We start from the raw sequence: 17,946 nt of genomic DNA, 5'->3' as shown, positions 1-17,946 counted from the left end.
TCCACTGGAGTAGATGTACAGAGGAGTTTAAAATCACTAACCTAGGGGTGTTAGTGCCACTGGCTATGTGAAGTGACTGGGTAGGTAATATCTGATTGGCTGATTATCATTATTTACAACAACTTAAGGAGTTTGAAAACAGGGCTATGGTGTAGCTGATTGGACTTTTGGAAAAATTCAACAAAAAAAATGAGTTTCAGCCAATTGGCCACACCAGTTGGCTAAAAGCTTCCAAGATGTTGCACATTTAGCCAGAAACATTAAAGCCCTAGAGGGCTTTATATTGGAACGATTGCATATTGACAATGTGTACATACACGGAGACAGCGTTTCTATCTGACTTCTCAGTAATCCACAAGACATATTGCTGTCTGCCATGTGTTTTCACTATTAGAGTTTTAAGACACTGTTAAGATATCTCCCTTCAGAGAACACATTTTTCTCTCTCTCACTCTGTGAGCCAAATATTCCAGGTCTCATGCCGACTTTCGGAATACCTCGCATTCTGAACAAGCATTGGAATGAATACCCAGATGTAGATGTATGACCATGTTTTACATTTCACTGGCATTGACCTTGAAATTGCCTGTAGGCATTCTTTCTCTGTGATGTCATATTGTCAGAACTGTCAAAAGGTGAATCTTGAAATCAATGTCTGATTGAGCCTTTTCCTGCCAAGTTCATATTTCACCATCAGGTCAAGTTCATTAAAACTAGTGAAACACAATAAGTCCCATTTGGTGCATTTTAACAAAAAATTGAACATTTGAAGGCCCCCTGAAATCACAGATACTGTAAACATGACCTTTATGGACTAAAGCTGTTGGAACAGACCAAGCCAAATGGGTAGAAATATGTATGCTTTTGGCTCAATACCGCTTTTCACTGAGTTGGCTGATGGGAAGTGATACTGTCTGGCAGGGAAAGGGTTAAAGATGAGTAGAAAGTTACAATTACGAATACTGCCTTTATGTACAGCTTCACCTTGTGAAAGGAAACATTTTTCATCCATTACTCTTGCCACCGTGGGTAACATTATAAATACCAAGAGAGACTGCAGACTCACATTATATGTTCTGTACACCATTTATTTACCTTACATCTGGAGGATACAACACAACTTCATCCTTCACTTTCACAGATAGATTAAATTACATCTTTCATCTTGGGTGGCTAAAAATTCTCTCTCAAAAAAAATTTAAAAAGTAAAATGTGACTCTGTCTTCATTTTCCAATCTTGATGGTGTATTTATCTTCAGTTGAGGAAGATGTTACCACAAGCAATACGAACTATTGACATTTATTTCAATTATTGGTTATCTGATCCTGAGCCCCCTCCTAGTCTTTCTGTACACACAGAACATATCTTGTAGGATATGTACCCTGATGACTCTGTATCAGTTGTACAATATGAAATTTCAAACTCACTCTAAACAGAAATACTGAGCTCTCAAATTGCATATGCTTAAAGCCCCATTAGCTGCAATTTTTGGTGCATTTTTCCATACAATACATCAGTCAAATACAAATGTTGAAATGCATAAAATTCCAAGCCCACAGCTCCATTTTAGGACATCCCATTATCTTGTAACTACATAGAGAAAAAAATTACTATAAAGTGATAGAAATGTCATAATTTCTCTTTTCATGTCGAAACGTGAAACATATATTTTTTACTCTTGAATCTAAATCTAAAAGACAACTAATATAAACATGTCTTCTCAAAACAATGTTTTGTCAAAAATCTGGTTCTATGCCGGTTATTACAATACACCAAAAAACTGTAAAATCTGTAATTAATTTGTCTCATCCAAACACGTTTCTTTTCACAAGATATTTTCTGTAATTAAACTCTAACATAATTTTTTTCAAACAAATATTATTTTGAACAAAAAAGGAAAAGTTCTTGATTAGTTACATTATATGTAACTTTTGCAAAACGAAAAACAAGTGATGTATTTATGACACAGTGACAAAAACAATGGTTCATGTATGTGCATGGTAATCATGTTATGTATAATGTATGATCTAACTCTGGTTTTCCATTTGAATTACTGTTATAAAATTGGATGGTTCAGGACTGATCAAATTAAAACTACCCTCATTTATCCTTCATCAGTATTTATAATCAGAGTTGAATACATTATCAGACCATACAGGAGGTTTAATGATAGACACTGGTACTAGTAGCCCTGATGACAGTAGACAAATGACACATAGTTTATGTTGAATTGTGGATATCCAGTTGTAATACAGTGTATGTCTTCACCAGCTCATTGTGTACCGTACCTCATGCCACATACATGTATATCGCCAGTAAGAGTTCAAAAACCCTAATGTCATTTGGAATCCAAGAAAAAATATCAATTCACTTAACATTATGCCTTCTTTATACCTGAATATTGAAGCAAAATGCACATGCAACTCTGAAAAATGGTGATTTAATTTAATACCACTGAAATGACATGCTCGTTTTTTCTCCATATCTGTCTCTTCTAACAGACCTAAGGGACCCTTTGAGATACCGTTGAATGAAATAAGCTCCGTGCATTTTGCCCTGAAGCCTGCAATATATAGCCTGTGTTATCTGGGTGGCAATTTACTTTGCTATTCTCTTTGAAGATCTGCGGCCGTTCTATCTGCACTTCCATGATTGAAAATCATATAAGCACAGTCATGACAGCACCAGAAGGAGCACCATACATGTGTCCAACTTTTCAAGAAATGTCTTCTTTTTTAACATTTCTGTCAAACATTTTTTTTAACAATTTTTATGAAATAAGGCTAGGCTTATCCTGAATAGCAAACTTCAGTTTTTATACACAATACTTGCTGTTCAGTTATTACATGTAATACTTGCTGCTCCCTGTGGCTATTTGACCTTTAACCCCTTTTCAAATTGTATACTGCCAAACTATCACACAAAGAGAGGTACCAGGTAAATGAGACAAAATGGCTGGAAGCACGATTGCCAGAATGACTGTCAGGTTTTGAACGTGAAAAAAAAAAGGAGAAATGTGATGAAAGTACAAACTGCAGAATTGAATTACACAACATGTCAAAATGAAATAGAGGGCCTCCAGTGAATTTTGTAATAAAAATTGACAACATCGCATGGAAAATGCAAAATCCGTTTTGGGAATTAGACAAATATCTTGAGTGACAAAGTCAGTCTGACTTGAGAATGACTTCCTTTTATCTAAGAACAGTATCGGACAAATCTCCATACACTGCAATGAAGGAAAGATTAAAAGAAATTTCTGCTTTCCAAAATTTCATTTTTTTTCAGTATGAGTTTATAAATACAACAGTCTGCACAGAGTTAAATATTCTACATGCTACAGTGTGAAATAGCCAGGCGTCAGAGTTTTGAATATACACTAAGAAGGGAATACCAGGGAGTAGTCAGGCTATATATGACACACAATGATGTTATCACGGCCGTAGCATCTCTACAAGAAACATGAAATTTTCCGTATTAAATTTCATATTTTAAAAATAAATGGGACTATGACCCTTACAAAATACAACAAAATGCCTGAGGTGCACAGAGAAATAGTTTAATTTGTACAACATGATCCCATCACTACAATACCACATCTATTTAGCAACACCCTGAAAGGTATGAAAATATGGAACTAGGATGATGTCACAGACGAAATGTCAAAGATAGATATAGGACACTGTCAACTGATGAAAGCTGAACAAGCTATGGGTCTCATCTGATAACATGTACTTTCTGTTTGCTATGCCGACATGCAGATATCACTGACCTGCTGATTTGACATTTTATTTTTATCATCTGAAGGAATTACAGATGCTTATCATTACATATACAGGGCAATGTTAACCCAGTGCCTTTGTATAAATGTTTGACTGAAGCGAACTTTCTGAATGTTGGAATTGGCTAAACTCAGGTAAAGCAATGTACATTGTGTATATTTGTTAAAAAATACCAAAAATTATTCAATGCGTTGCAATTAACTAGTAGCATTTTCCAAGACAGGGTTTCACTTTATTAAATTGAATCCAGTTGAAATTTGCTATTTCGATCATTAATGTGAAATAAAAAGAATATCACATTTTATAGCGTAGTTGTTTACAATCCTAAACTAGTAATATTTGTCAAACTAGGGCTCCCTTGCCAAACTTTAACAGAACTGACCCTAAGTGTATTGTCCATAGAAATGACAACGTTGTACAAAAATAATTTACGTACATACCACGTAGATGATCTCAATACTCAGAAACAAAACTGTCATCATTTTGATAGCTAGTTATGCATCATGATATTCAATACAAATATTAGACAACTTTTATTGTCTTGTTGATCACTGCTTTTTTTTCCCATCAAATTCTGACTGTATTACTTGGATATAACTTTGAAGTCTACACACAATTATTTCATCTTAATTTTAATATAATGTGGTAAGGAAAATATATGAAAAGATTTACAAGAAATGTCAATCCTCCACAACAAAAAAATTTGCAGTATCAAGCTATGAGGATGTTTCCTGAATTCTGTGGGCGGAACAATTTTACCTGATTTAGCCAGGTAATTTAAGCTGGGTGGGACCAAAGCCGATGATAAGATGCTGGCTGTTCCTCAAATTTTTTCAAAAGATGAAACAATTACGATGACCAACTGATGATCAACAATACATATTGCAGGAAGTCCGAAGACACTCTTACAGGTAATCAAAAGTAATCTCTACAAAGGTATAATAAGTGTCTTTCTCTGCCTCATTACAATCTAAAAATAACATGCTTTCTGTAAGATGTAACTATAAGATGACTGTACATGATCATTCCTTTCCTACAAAATTGTTTTCTCAAATCCTGCCTCCTTACGACTCAGCAGATACTGGTATATTCATTTATGAAGCTAATTATAGCCAATCATTTTTTTCAATCAATTATTTTTTTTCCCTTCTTGCAGGGGCGGTGCTCTTTTTAGTATGGTCATTACACATTCAGTTCTGGAGGAGCCCACGTTTGTTTAAATGTCAAGTGAGTTCCCTAAGGTTAATGAAGGTAATAATAATAAATACACTCTGGCAGTGGTTAAATGCTAGTATCGACTGCTGTTGAAATATGAGTCGATATAGGAAATACTGACCTGAGGACACAAGTACATTATACACAGTGACCATTGGCTTTGTTTCTCTGAATTTAAAAGCTGATTTTGAAGAAAATATCTATATACACATAATTTTATACATCTTCTCCTCATTCTGAAAAAAATTTTCTGCATTGGACCACACAAACTTGGATGGCTTCTTAACTTTCAATCATGGGTTTGACTTCAGTGTGGTTTCAGATTCATCAGTTTGTGTCATAGGTTGGTATGAGGAGAGCAGTCAATAATGACCTTATCGGGCAATCATTAAAATCTGCCACAAAGGCAGCAGTCTTCCTTTTTTTTTGTTCTTGTCTTTTTGTTCGCACAAAAAGTGCGTAATAACCTATTGTTTCCAATGCATAGGAGGCCTTTAAGGTGGGTTTTTTGGGAGAATTACAGTTTGCTGGGCTATTTTAACAAATGCAAATTGAATGCTTGCTTCACTATTAGCCTTGAACTTTGCTTTTGCACACTGACAGTACCCTACAGACATCAACAAGCACTCTTTTCGCAGGGCTGAAGAATATGTTGCCATATATCCATTGTCGTCTACAGTGTTTGCATACATTCTAGAAATTTATATCAAACTTACTGTGTTTTTAATGTGTTTATCCATACACATCTCCTTGTCATTATAAATTTGCCAAATTCATCTAAAATTAATTGTGCATCTGCATTATTTTTGATGTGAAAAACTTTTGGTCACCAAAAATGAAAGAGGAGTGGATAAACTTATTTTCACACTGCATTTTTTAATGCAAAATTTCCATATGTGTATCCATAGCTGTTCATACCAACAACACGAAATCTACAGTGGATGGAAAACACATACTGCCATCTACATGTGGTATATTACACGGTGTTTTATTGACAAGCGCATTGGAATAGACTTTGATGTGAATGCACGTACATCGTAATATGTCTACAACAGTACACTGACTTGCCCATTGTTCATCCAGTACAGAAAGAGTTTATGACCCGGCACAGCGGAAAACCTAATCTTCTCCGATCAATCTTTCCTTATTGATTAAATAAGCAGATGTGGCTGAGTGGAAAAAATGGTTCAATTTGCTGCCTGTGTGAAAAACCTGAGGGTGGAGTCGATACCTTGAACAGGAAAACAGTCTTACATATGCAATATTAGAGATGTGATTATAGTGTTCATTGAACACCCTGTGATAAAATTGTGGAATTCAAAGACACGAGTACCATCAATCAGTCAGGTAGTTTGGAATTTTTTATCAAATATTGATGTGCCTGAATTGCTGGCCGTTATTTTGAACTTGCAGTTCTTCATGGAATACGAAGTCGAAGACTGGTACACTTGACTAGATACTGACCTTTTTAATTAATTGATTTGTATTCAACTGCGTAGCATCTCTGTGAATACGCTTGCTGCTTGCATTAGTCAGAGTGATTGCCGAACAATTTACTGGGCATCATTAACTGCATTCATTTGCGGAATTTGATGCGGCCGCCATACGGTCCTTGTCTCTGATACATACCCGGCAGTGCATTATCGAATGCCTGGCTAAGTAAAAGACATTTACAGCCATCTTCCAGGATACCTGGTTGATGAAATACGGCAAGCGATAGTAAAGTTTTATGAGCCGTGTTGCAAAGGCTTTTTTCATTTCTTACAAGTTTTATTCTATGAAGTGGCTGAGCCAGTTGATGGCTTTCTAAAATTCTAAATACACACAAGCATGATTCATTTCATTGTCGCTGACTCCAGTTGCTGTAGTACGGAGCAACTGACAATACACCATTGTAATATCTGGCTGTTGTTTACTTTTTTCACTCGCACTGAGACTATCGCCCAGTTTTGGGGGTTGAACAGAGTGGGTACTGTGAGTCTGTAGTCACTGAACACAGAAATCACTCTATTCCTGCTATCTAAACACACACACGTACTTAATCCCAGAACAAATCACTTTTCTCATGGTGGGGCAATACTCCTTCAACCCAAGAAGGCAGTTGTCAGTGAAAAAGTGGTTTTAAACCTTTCACCCCCAGTTCCCTGTATACAGGTCCAACTTTACCATAGAAAACAATGGATTTGGGACAAACCATGGTGGTGAAAGGGTTAAACAAACACACATCTTTTACCTCATTGATAGACCGTCTGTGTACCAGCCACTGACAGCTGAATTAAAAGACCTCGTAGGCTTACAAAAGCCATTACGCTTTTCCCCTCATTTTCAGCACAAATTATTGAACGGTGGCTTGTAGCAATACTGTTCACGGACTCAACAACTTTGGTTTTAAAGTTTAAGAGGTTTTGGCGAGGTCCAGGGGTAATGAAAATATCCGATGGCTGCATACAGTTATCGGAAAAATTTTACTTTTATGATGAAGTTTCCTAGCAGCCAAATGTCTGGGTATTACTACACATTCAAACATTCCTAGTCAACATCGATTGAGTGTTTCCATGGTAACTACTCTCTTCAGTTTGTGAGTCATCTTTACACATTACCACCGGTTAATATAGCAAAGCATTGTGACAACATGTAGACTGTTTCTAACAGCTAAGACTCAAGATTATGCCAATATAAGCAACGGAAAAATACCGTTTCTGTTTTTTTACGCACAAAAGCTCCTATCCACTTTCATCTCTGAAAAAACTGGTAAGAATTGCATTTCAATAGGGACGAGGAGAAAGGTGGGTCAAATTCAGAGATAGAACCCTGCCATGTCTGTAAGTAAGTAATGCATACAGGGTATTTGCAACCAGCATTTCTAATGTCACGGTACACCCTATCAGAGACTGCTATCAGAGTCTGTCATTCGGTATCTGATTCAGCAAAGTGATCAAAGCATGGCTCCACGGTGTGACCCAATCAGGTGTGTGCTTTCTCTCCATGGTCTAACACAACTGAAAAGCCGTGCCTAGATGTAACGGCGCTGAACAAGAAAGATCCTAACATGTATGTATTAGGCCAAGAAGTGGCATCAACCCCAGTCTCACCGTCAGTTTTATCAACAGAGGGTAAAATCTAGGCATGTTCACTCTAATCAATGAGAGTTTTATTTCCGCTCCATGATGCTCTGCAAAAATCATCCTCTTGTTGTAGTGCCTGCATGAAGCTAGTTTCTACAGAGAGGCCAGTGGTTTACGACCATGGGTCTACGGTATATGAACTGGAAAACCTGTCCCTCATGTTAAGCATCACCTTTTTACCAGTTCATTTACAAAATCCTTTAACATATTCAACATTCATCTTTATACACCTCTAACTTGAACTAGTGGCAAGACAAGCTTCCTTCAGCTCTGTTCAATACTAAACATCTTTTCTGTTCCTGCCCAGCAGTCTCAACACTTCCAAAAGATGAGTATTTCACAATAACCTGATAACAAATTGTTGTGTCAACTCATTACAGGTTCTCTCGACGCAAGTCTCTTTCCGAAGTGTTTTGAGTAAAGCTCTTCACAGTGTTATCTCCAGGGATAAATACTTATCACTTTCTTCAACAGCACCATCCGCTGATATTTTTTATTTCATCATTGAAATCAAGTACAATTCATCTGTGCAGTTCTTGTCCTCAGTAAGGTTTGTACACTTGATTTGAGATTCAAAAAAACCCCCCTGATTTGCCTTGCATTTCTGCAATTCTCACTCACTCATTAGCAATCAACAGCCTGTCTCACTTTGTTCTCCCGTCAGTAGCCTCTCCAATCATGTCCATCATCTGACCCATGGAAGGTCACGAGTCAGCTTTGCTGACCCTGAACAAAGGTCACCCTCTAAGCCAATCACTGATTGGGTCATCTATCATCCCCTGTCTCATTGCATCTCCATGCCCCAGTTCTCTAGAGACCTGGCACCCATGCTCTGCATGGTGTTGATTTCACTTTAATCTACCTTGATCGGAAGTCTTTTCCTCACTTGAGAATATCTTGAACATTTTTCTTTCATCTTTTGAGAAGGTTTATCTGATTTCATCAAGGTTTTGTGGCATCCTGTGAACCCACTCACGTGAAGATGAGACAGTCCACATATGCAGACATGATCAAAGGAATCCAAAAACTGCAAAAAAGCTATGTGAACGATTTTTATGTTGTGGCTGGCCAGGCTCTGCGCCAGATACCGGATATCTAGACATATGGATTTTTCATATAAATCATATCCACCATTGAACAAACTGCGTCACACGGATCCATTTTTTCCGATGATGAAACGGAATAACGATTGCCTCCTCTCAGAGACATACATCCGTGATGTTGCCATGGTTACAGCCTGAAATTCTTTTTGAGTAACCGTGTTCTTGATTAACTGTATTGTGATTGACAGACATGCTGGGATCCAAATGCCATCGGAAAAGTTCACTTTTGAAATGAACACTGTATGAAAATTTCAACAGTCTGTGAATTTAACAGACTGCCGCTGGTACTTCAACATGCATATTGCGATGTTGTGAGGGGGATGTTAGTGCAGTTTTATCAAATGTAATGCAGTGTTGGGAGGAAAATACTGCTGAGACATTAGATATTTTGTGCTGCAGCATGGCATGATGTGGTGTCCATATACACAGGTTGCTTTCCATTTGTGTTCTCTAATACAACAGCATGATGTGTGTGGTGTCAGAAATGTGGTTTCACGTCATGTAGTATTGTACTGCCCTGTTTCAATAAGTGATGTACCATGCTTGCTGTGGTAGTCTTGTGGTTACAGTAAATGTAGTTGTCAATGATGGGGTGTAGGAGAGCAGGGGCTGTGCAAATTTTGACTCACTTGTGCAGTACGCTGGGGCTTAAACATTCACAAAACGTAATGTCCATGTTGTGGGTTGCAAAATGCTGATATATACATGTATGCTGGGCTTCAACAGACCCAATGTCGTATCAATGATGTGGAGTGTTGAATGCTGACATAAACCAGCATAACATGTCAGCTGGAAAGATCTCGAAGATCATTTCATGTGATGCCAGATAGTTATTAGCACCAGCAAGCAAGCAAAATTTGTCATTCCACAAATTATTATATTTATTTTTTTGCAGTAAGAGCCCAGAGCCTGGACAGGATAGGTACTAAAGTATTGTTAACTATTGTTGAAGTTGTTCTCGCCATGACCTCAAAGTCTGAGGTCATCCAACTTCAGCTACAACCAGTATTGGGCACTGGCAGTCTGCCATGGTCTGTGAAGTGCCGAGAAATGTTTACACGCATTGTCGTGGAAACACATGTTGTCATGGAAACAGTCGCATAAATCCTAAAAGCCATAATCAAACTGTGCTGAGAATCAGGTCCCTTTTGTTTTAAGTAAAACTGGGTTGTGTTATCCCATTTGTCAAAAATCTTTTGAGGCAAGTTCTCGCGGTCGCTGGCGGATTAACTGTTTTAGCAGGAGGTCAGTAGGTTAAAAGGCTGTGATCTCCAGCAATTCATCAGTTAGTGTGGTAACGCAATTCATGACATGTTGTCTCATTAAACTAAACCTGGCTGTTCCACCATAACTCCAGAGAGCAGTGTTTACGATGACAGCTGTAGGGCAAAGTTGTCTGGACAGCAGACACAGAGGAATCAAACAGACCAAGATTCTCAATCATATTTTTTTCTTTCTCATCCTCAGTGAAAAATAATTTGAGAGTGAAAAAAATTCATGATTTTATGGAAGGGGATTCCCTAGTTTGATGATTATTCACAAATAGGATACATATCTGGCGTGTCACATTTGTTGTGTGGCCACTTTCTTAAAGTTTAAAAGGAGTGAGGATAGGAAGTGAGCAGTTTCTAGAAATAAATAAATAAATATCACTATCAAAGTTTGTCATGCTTTCCTGTATCTACAGCTCATGTACAACCATTTTGAAAAATTCTTTAAAATATGAGACCACTGAATTTCATGAATTCATGAATTATAACTTGTTTCAAATACAAATACTATCTGTGTAATAACTTCTGGTAATTTTAAATATTGAAATTTTCAAGTATTTTGCTTTTAAAATTGAAAAGTATGCCAGACTCCCTGATGTTTTCTTTCATATCTCTTTCATTATTTGTAGGGTTTTTTCACTGAAATAATTCAGAAAGAATTGTGAATAACTCAGCTACATCCCGTTGGCACTGCTTTCAATTACAGCAATTTGTACCAATCTTTGGCTCAAATTAGATAGCATAAGCCGCTTGCCATAATTGGATCAATGTTTAATACTAAAACCTAACATCATTCTCACACGTGAAGTTCTGGGTACCATGAACTGAAATGGCAAAACATCCATCTGCTAGAATACCTTGGGGTGAAAGGCAACTTTATGTCTCCTATGCCTTCCAGTGCACATTTGTAAAATATACCCTGATGTGTTGCCTGCCTGTTTCCGTATGTAACGTGCTGCTGAACATAAAGCTACGGCACTCGACTGTGGTATCTTTGATGAACCCTACAGAAGAAATGTCACTATATTTCCATTTCAGTTTGTTTGGAAAACCCCCCGTACTTTTTGGTTTGCGGCTCTGTACTGGATATTATCACGCAGATATGCAGAATAAATTATGTAGTTTGTGAGAACTGGAAACTTCAGTTGTAGAGAATCTAGGCAGGGAGAGTTATAAGCTTTTATTTGGTAGGCACTGAAATGTGGAAAGTTTCACTCTTTTGGCTACTGAGGGAACAGATTGCAGACCACAAACAAACAAATCATGTCGTTGCCATGCAAACTGCCAGACTTTAAGTCAATGTTTTCAGAGCTGTGCCGGCTTTTAATGGAATTGAAACCCCACACAAATAATCTCTGACCCTTGAGAAAGCCTGTTTCAGACTATTTCATCTGCGTACTTTCTTTAACAGCCAGCGGAACGTGTGGAGAAAATCTGTGTATTGCATGTTGTCAGCATACCTGCGGTTTCGTACTGCAATAAATTTAAGGCACTGAATTTCAGTCCACGGAACACTGCATGCATAGTGCAACGAGCCAGAAATTGCTATCAAGATATCAAAGCAGTCTCGAGCGTGACGAAATGTGTGAAACACCAGTAGTACGGTTTGAATGTTTATAGAAAAGCAGAAAAAAACACCATATACTTGCAGACACTGCCCTGATGAAGTCATTGAGCTTTTTGGAGGACAGACATCCTGAGCATAAATACAGAAGATCAATATCTAATCCTTTCATGATAATTCACACTTTGAATTCATGAAGAAAATACCCCTCACATATTACTGAAATTTGTTTTCTGTAACTACGAGCAAGTAATTTAGTACCCTCTACTTTTCTTCTGTTTTCCCTCCTTTTTTCAACAACACATTTTCCTCAGGCCAAACCAAAACCACACTGTACATAACCCTGGGTTGTTCAATATTTTAACTGCATTCTTGCTGCATTGCAATCGCTGAATTTTTGCAGAAAAAATGTCCTGAAGACATCACACTCCTCACTATCTGTTACCATTTCATGAATAATACCACAGCCTAGGGCATATCTCAGGGAAAATATGCAAAATTTGTTGCAATTTGCACGCTCCAGAATGTCTCAACACTACATCTCTTGTGTCCCTTTAAATTTTCTCTTTGCACTCTACGCCACAGGTAAGTTTTCGTTTCATTTATCAACATTAAGTAAAGAGAATTTTTTGTTTGTTTGAAGAAACCATTCTGAGACTGGACACCAGTCATCAACATAGATGACAAGTCATCGTTGATGACACAGTCCCCGCTTGTCCATTTTGTTATAATCTTTGGTGTCTAGGTAGCTGTGGTCTAGGTAGCTGTGGAATGACATTGATGCAACAGGTGCATCAGGCCTGTGACTTGCATAATAAAGTAATCTGAGGAACGTTCAATAAATGACTCATCTCTGCCGGTAATGACCACTGAAGGAACTTTTGATTACATCACACATAACGATGCCCTCACTGCCTCTAGTGTCATGACGGCACGGTACATGTACTATACACATGGTTTGGTGGAATTTTCGAAATGGTATGGGATTGGGTATGTTGTTGTAATCAGCCATTTCGGATCATATAATGAAACAAATTAATGTGCACAAGAATGCAGCCATAGTATTTTATCTTCGTATCACGTTTGAACAAAATCAGTCCATCGAGGGACAGTGACCTATGAAAAAAATCCAAAAATGACCATCTGGCAGCGACATCGGAACATGTCACGAAGTAAATTGACATGTATATGTATGCCATAGTGCTTGATCTTTGTGCCAAGTTTGGACAAAATGGGTGTAATGACCTTTGAATTACACTTCAAAGACATGCAAAATTCCAACAAAATGGCAGTTCTGCAGCCATATTGGATCCTATCGCAAGGTTAATTGATACATGCATATGTATGCCATAGTGCTTTGCCTTTGTGCCAAGTTTGAACAAAATCGGTTCAAGGATGTTTGAGTTACGGTTCAAAGACATGAAAAAATCGCAACAAAATGGCCGCCTGTCTGCCATATTGGATCATATCACGAAATAAATTGGTTTTCATATGAAGGGCATAATGTTTTGCTTTATGTGCCAAATTTGAACAGAATCGGTTCAAGGATGTCTGAGTTATGGTCCAAAGACATGAAAAATCGCAACAAAATGGCTGCCTCACGCCCATATTGGATAGTATCGCAATATAATTCTACATGCGTTTGTAGGCCATAGTGTTATGCCTTTGTGCCAAGTTTGAACAGAATCTGTTCAAGGATGTTTGAGTTATGGTTCAAACACACGAAAAATGGCAACCAAAATGGCCGCCTTGCAGCCATATTGGTTTGCATCGCAAAATAATTTGACATGCACATGTAGGCCATAGTGTTATGCCTTTGAGCCAAGTTTGAAGAGAATCGGTTCAAGGGTGTCTGATTTATGGTCCAAAGACATGAAAAAATCGCAACAAAATGGCCGCCTCACGCCCATATTGGATTGTATCGCAATATAATTTGACATGCATATCTAGGCCATAGTGTTATACCTTTGTGCCAAGTTTGAACAGAATCTGTTCAAGGATGTCTGAGTTATGGTCCAAAGACATGAAAAATCGCAACAAAATGGCCGCCTCGCGCCCATATTGGATCGTATTGCAAAATAATTTGACATGGATATAAAAGCCATAGTGTTATGCCTTTGTGCCAAGTTTGAACAGAATCTGTTCAAGGATGTCTGAGTTATGGTCCAAAGACTTGAAAAATCGCAACAAAATGGCCGCCTCGCAGCCATATTGGATCGTATCACAAAATAAATCAACGTGCATCTGTAGGTCATAGTGCTATACCTTTGTGCCAAGTTTGAACGAAATTGGTTTAGCAGTGTCTGAGAAACTGTTGATGACGGACGGACGGACGGACGGACGCACAGACGGGACCCAATCTATAAGTCCCCGCCGGACTTCGTCCGCGGGGACTAAAAAACATTGCAGTAAAGCAAACATGTATAAATCTCGGCATTCAAAATGGTTGCATATGTTATTACAACCCGACGGGCATGTCATCAAAATGCAACGGAACATTGTGCTTTTTCAAAAATTTCCTCAGAGAAAGCATGCACAATACTCAAACCGTGTCTTTCATCGAACCAAACATGACAAAGACAGCTTCTAATACACAATACCAAAAACTGAACAGAATATAAACTAATATTTAAACACATCTTTTGCAATCATTACATAAGTCTGATTTAACACATGCATGATAGCAAAGAGACTTGCTTGACAGAGATGTCATCCACTCATACATATATTAATTTAATGTTTTATGTATGTACACTAGTATAAACCAGGTATTGTTATGTATTTTCTGAAGGCTAAATGTTTTGTTATGAAACCAACTTTTCTAACATGTGTACTCAAGGAAAGAAAGGGATAAAAGTCAACATTTTCCAAATTAGTTTGGTTATAACCATTGCCACTTTAAAAGCTGATGGCAATAGGAGATGGCTAACACATCAATGACTGCAAAACATATTCTGCACTCTTTCATTCTCGTGTGTGTATTCCTGTCATCAACCAACAATTTATGTCTTCCATTTCAGCCCAAGATATACGATGAAATAAACAAACACGCTCATTACACTGATGGCCTTTAAAAAGCTGTTTCTCAGACGGACCAATTACTTTTATGACTTTCCTCTTCAAAATTTAATTCCATCTACACCATAATGGTGTGGATACTGTGAGTGTCATGCTGATATTCTCAGCATTGCTATGTCTGATCATCACTGCTACGTAAGACCTTGACGAACTGAAATGTTGAACTTTTGCCGATTGGTATTGATTTTTTTTAATGCAACAATATCAACCAAATATTTCTGCATAGATTTATTTTCACTTCTGTCAGCAAGAAGTCTGTAAACGTTGTTGTTGTTGTTGTTTCCTTACAAAGTGAATGAAATTGTTTACAAACAACATTTGTGTTTAGCTTCTTTTTTCATTGTAAGCACACTTGAAAATGCTTTGCCTACACTTTCATGAAATCATACAGGAACTACATGATTATCAAAGATCTGCCTCTGTTGTTTAGCAGTGAAAACCCGTACACAATTTTTCCTACCTGTCAAGCGGATACAGTATTTGCTTACAAACTATTTACAATACATCAATATAATGTTCACATATATCATGTTTTACAGTTTGCTTTTCCTAGCTTGACACAAAATTCTACCGTTTCCCCTTGCATGTTAATCTAACAACTTTTCAACACTTTATTTTCACATCAGACAGACGATCACATACACAGAGACAACTGGACCAGAAATGATTTTTCAAGCATGATAGTATGCCGTACATTAAGAGCTGCACATATGGCTTGAATACAGACAACATTCCATTCTATTATGAAAGACAGATTTTCGCTATAAAAACCACAACAGAGCTATATACACACTCACATGAATTACTCTGTAGACTTTGACCTCTGTGACTGCTGGCTCTAGTAATGTTGACAGACAATCAAAGAGGATAGTGTGTGATTCATAAGACAGAATTACCAAACATTTTGATTCCAAATCCATTTTATTACGCATGGGTTCAAATAAAGATAATGGAATACTTTATCTGCCGATGACGGTTTACAAATTGTGCAGAAAGCACCATAATGGTTGCTCCAACATGGAATCAGATATTCACCAAATGTTATGTGCTTTTTCAATCAATGCTGAGTGTGAAAATTACAGGTTTACAAACAAAGAATAAAATTCCAAAAAAGCAATGTGGGGGAAATTTTCCTATGCAGCAGTGACAGTCAAGGTCAAAACTGGCTGCAACCAACAATTTCAGGTCACTGTGTTGAAGTTGAGGTTACAGAAGGACATGTTTGCCAGCCCTGTGGGATGCCAGCAAAGGGATTTGACCCTAAGGCAAACCTCTAGTCCAACCAAACCACAAAACTGGCTACAGATGACTTTAAATAAATAAACAAACTGGCTGGAGATGACATCACTGCAGCTAATCACTTCAGTGCAGTCAGCAGCAAAATTACAGTCTTTCCACACAAAAGGAGGAACCATGGTGAAACAAACATTGTATCGTTAAACATGTCAAATTTTTAAAACTTGAATCAGTCACACTTACAGAAGTGGGTTTCCATACCATAGAGTTTCATTCATTGGAGAGCAATTTTCATAGAATACAGAAAGCCAATCACACTTTTACATAACAATTTCTGGTGCCACAGTTATGACTGTTTCAACTTCGAGTTTGATATAATAAAATCAGTTTTTGCCACACATTTGTATTTTCTCTCTCAGCTGGAATAAAATTGAGGCACTGAGGCAGGATAAAGTAAGCCAAACAAGGCAAAGAAGGTAAGGTATCAGGAATGACCAACTGAACATCTTGTGTACCATATTGATGGTTAGACTTGTGCATAGAGACAGGGGGTGAAAACGGTAATGCATCGAAAGAAAACATTTTGCCAACAGTTGCTTTTCTTTGATAATATTTCTTTCATTTCTAAACATCATGCAACCTAAACAATGTGCGACATGAATCGTGTGATTTGTCTTTACATGAGATCAAAGTACGTTACACCCACAGGGCTGTCAACAAGCTTCTTGACAAGTCTTTGAAGAATTTACGACTGCGATAGGCTGAGTGTCAACACAGTAAAGTTATCAAAGATATTAAACAACAGCACACACTCTACACTTTGCTATATGTGTTCCTAACGTTGATTGATGCTTGTACAGAATGTGGGTAAACCAGCACGTAACTTTGCTTTCAATGGTGAGAAATCTCAACTCGTGTAAGTTCGGTGCCTTATATATTTTCTAATACTACTTTCTCATCAGCAACAGAACCTTGGCTGATTCTAAACTCAGACTGACATCTCAGTGAATAAACTCACAGAATATACGGTAAAGGGTACCTACCACAATTTGTATCCTGCAAGGAAGCTGTGCCTTTGGACGGCGTTCATGCAGTGGTTTCATCATGACTGTGCTGTTTTTTCTGTTTTTCTTCGAAAAAAACTTTTGATCAATTCCAAACTGTTATTACTGTGGAACTGCTTAAGGTATAATATTCAGTATACTGTATGTGAATGAGACTCTCCACCAGCAAGATAATATATGTATATTTGTGTTTTTGCTTTTTTGTTTCACTTCCGAATCAGGAACTGTGAGTGCAGCCTGGGCTCAGAGGGATCACAGACAACAACAGAGATTATTGCAAAACAAACTATGACAGCCATGCTTGCCAGCTTCAAGGATAGAACCTCTGGTTTCCGAGAGACGGCATGTGTACTAGTGTAGGCTTAGCACCCAATGGTGTACTCTATGAAGATCTCAGATCACAGTCCAGGAGAGAAAGAGCCAGAGAGAGACAGGCGTTGACTTCACACATGGAGAGCATAATGCTGGTATTACCAGTACATTGTCTTGATTTTTAAAGGTGGGTGC

General features: G+C 37.7%; 1 protein-coding gene across 13 annotated transcripts in view; it reads right to left on the bottom strand.

Moving 5' to 3' along the window:
- The window catches only part of LOC139139059 (microtubule-associated serine/threonine-protein kinase 2-like), a 140,365-nt gene that overhangs the window by 72,149 nt on the left and 50,270 nt on the right, over positions 1 to 17,946 (bottom strand). For 4 of the 13 annotated variants that reach the window (XM_070707774.1, XM_070707775.1, XM_070707777.1 and 1 more), the window contains exon 1: positions 17,419 to 17,661. The exons of 8 other annotated variants lie outside the window; for them this stretch is intronic. In XM_070707774.1, coding sequence (XP_070563875.1) covers positions 17,419 to 17,481 — 63 coding nt within the window. In that variant the 5' untranslated portion in view covers positions 17,482 to 17,661. Of the gene's footprint in view, positions 1 to 17,418; positions 17,662 to 17,946 lie in introns of those variants that run through there. One more of the 13 variants, XM_070707776.1, reaches the window with a different exon arrangement.

The sequence above is a fragment of the Ptychodera flava genome, chromosome 8, assembly GCF_041260155.1.
Source record: "Ptychodera flava strain L36383 chromosome 8, AS_Pfla_20210202, whole genome shotgun sequence".
NCBI lineage: Eukaryota > Metazoa > Hemichordata > Enteropneusta > Ptychoderidae > Ptychodera > Ptychodera flava.
Note: the sequence above shows the minus strand (reverse complement) of the source record. Positions and strands in the feature narration are given on the sequence as shown.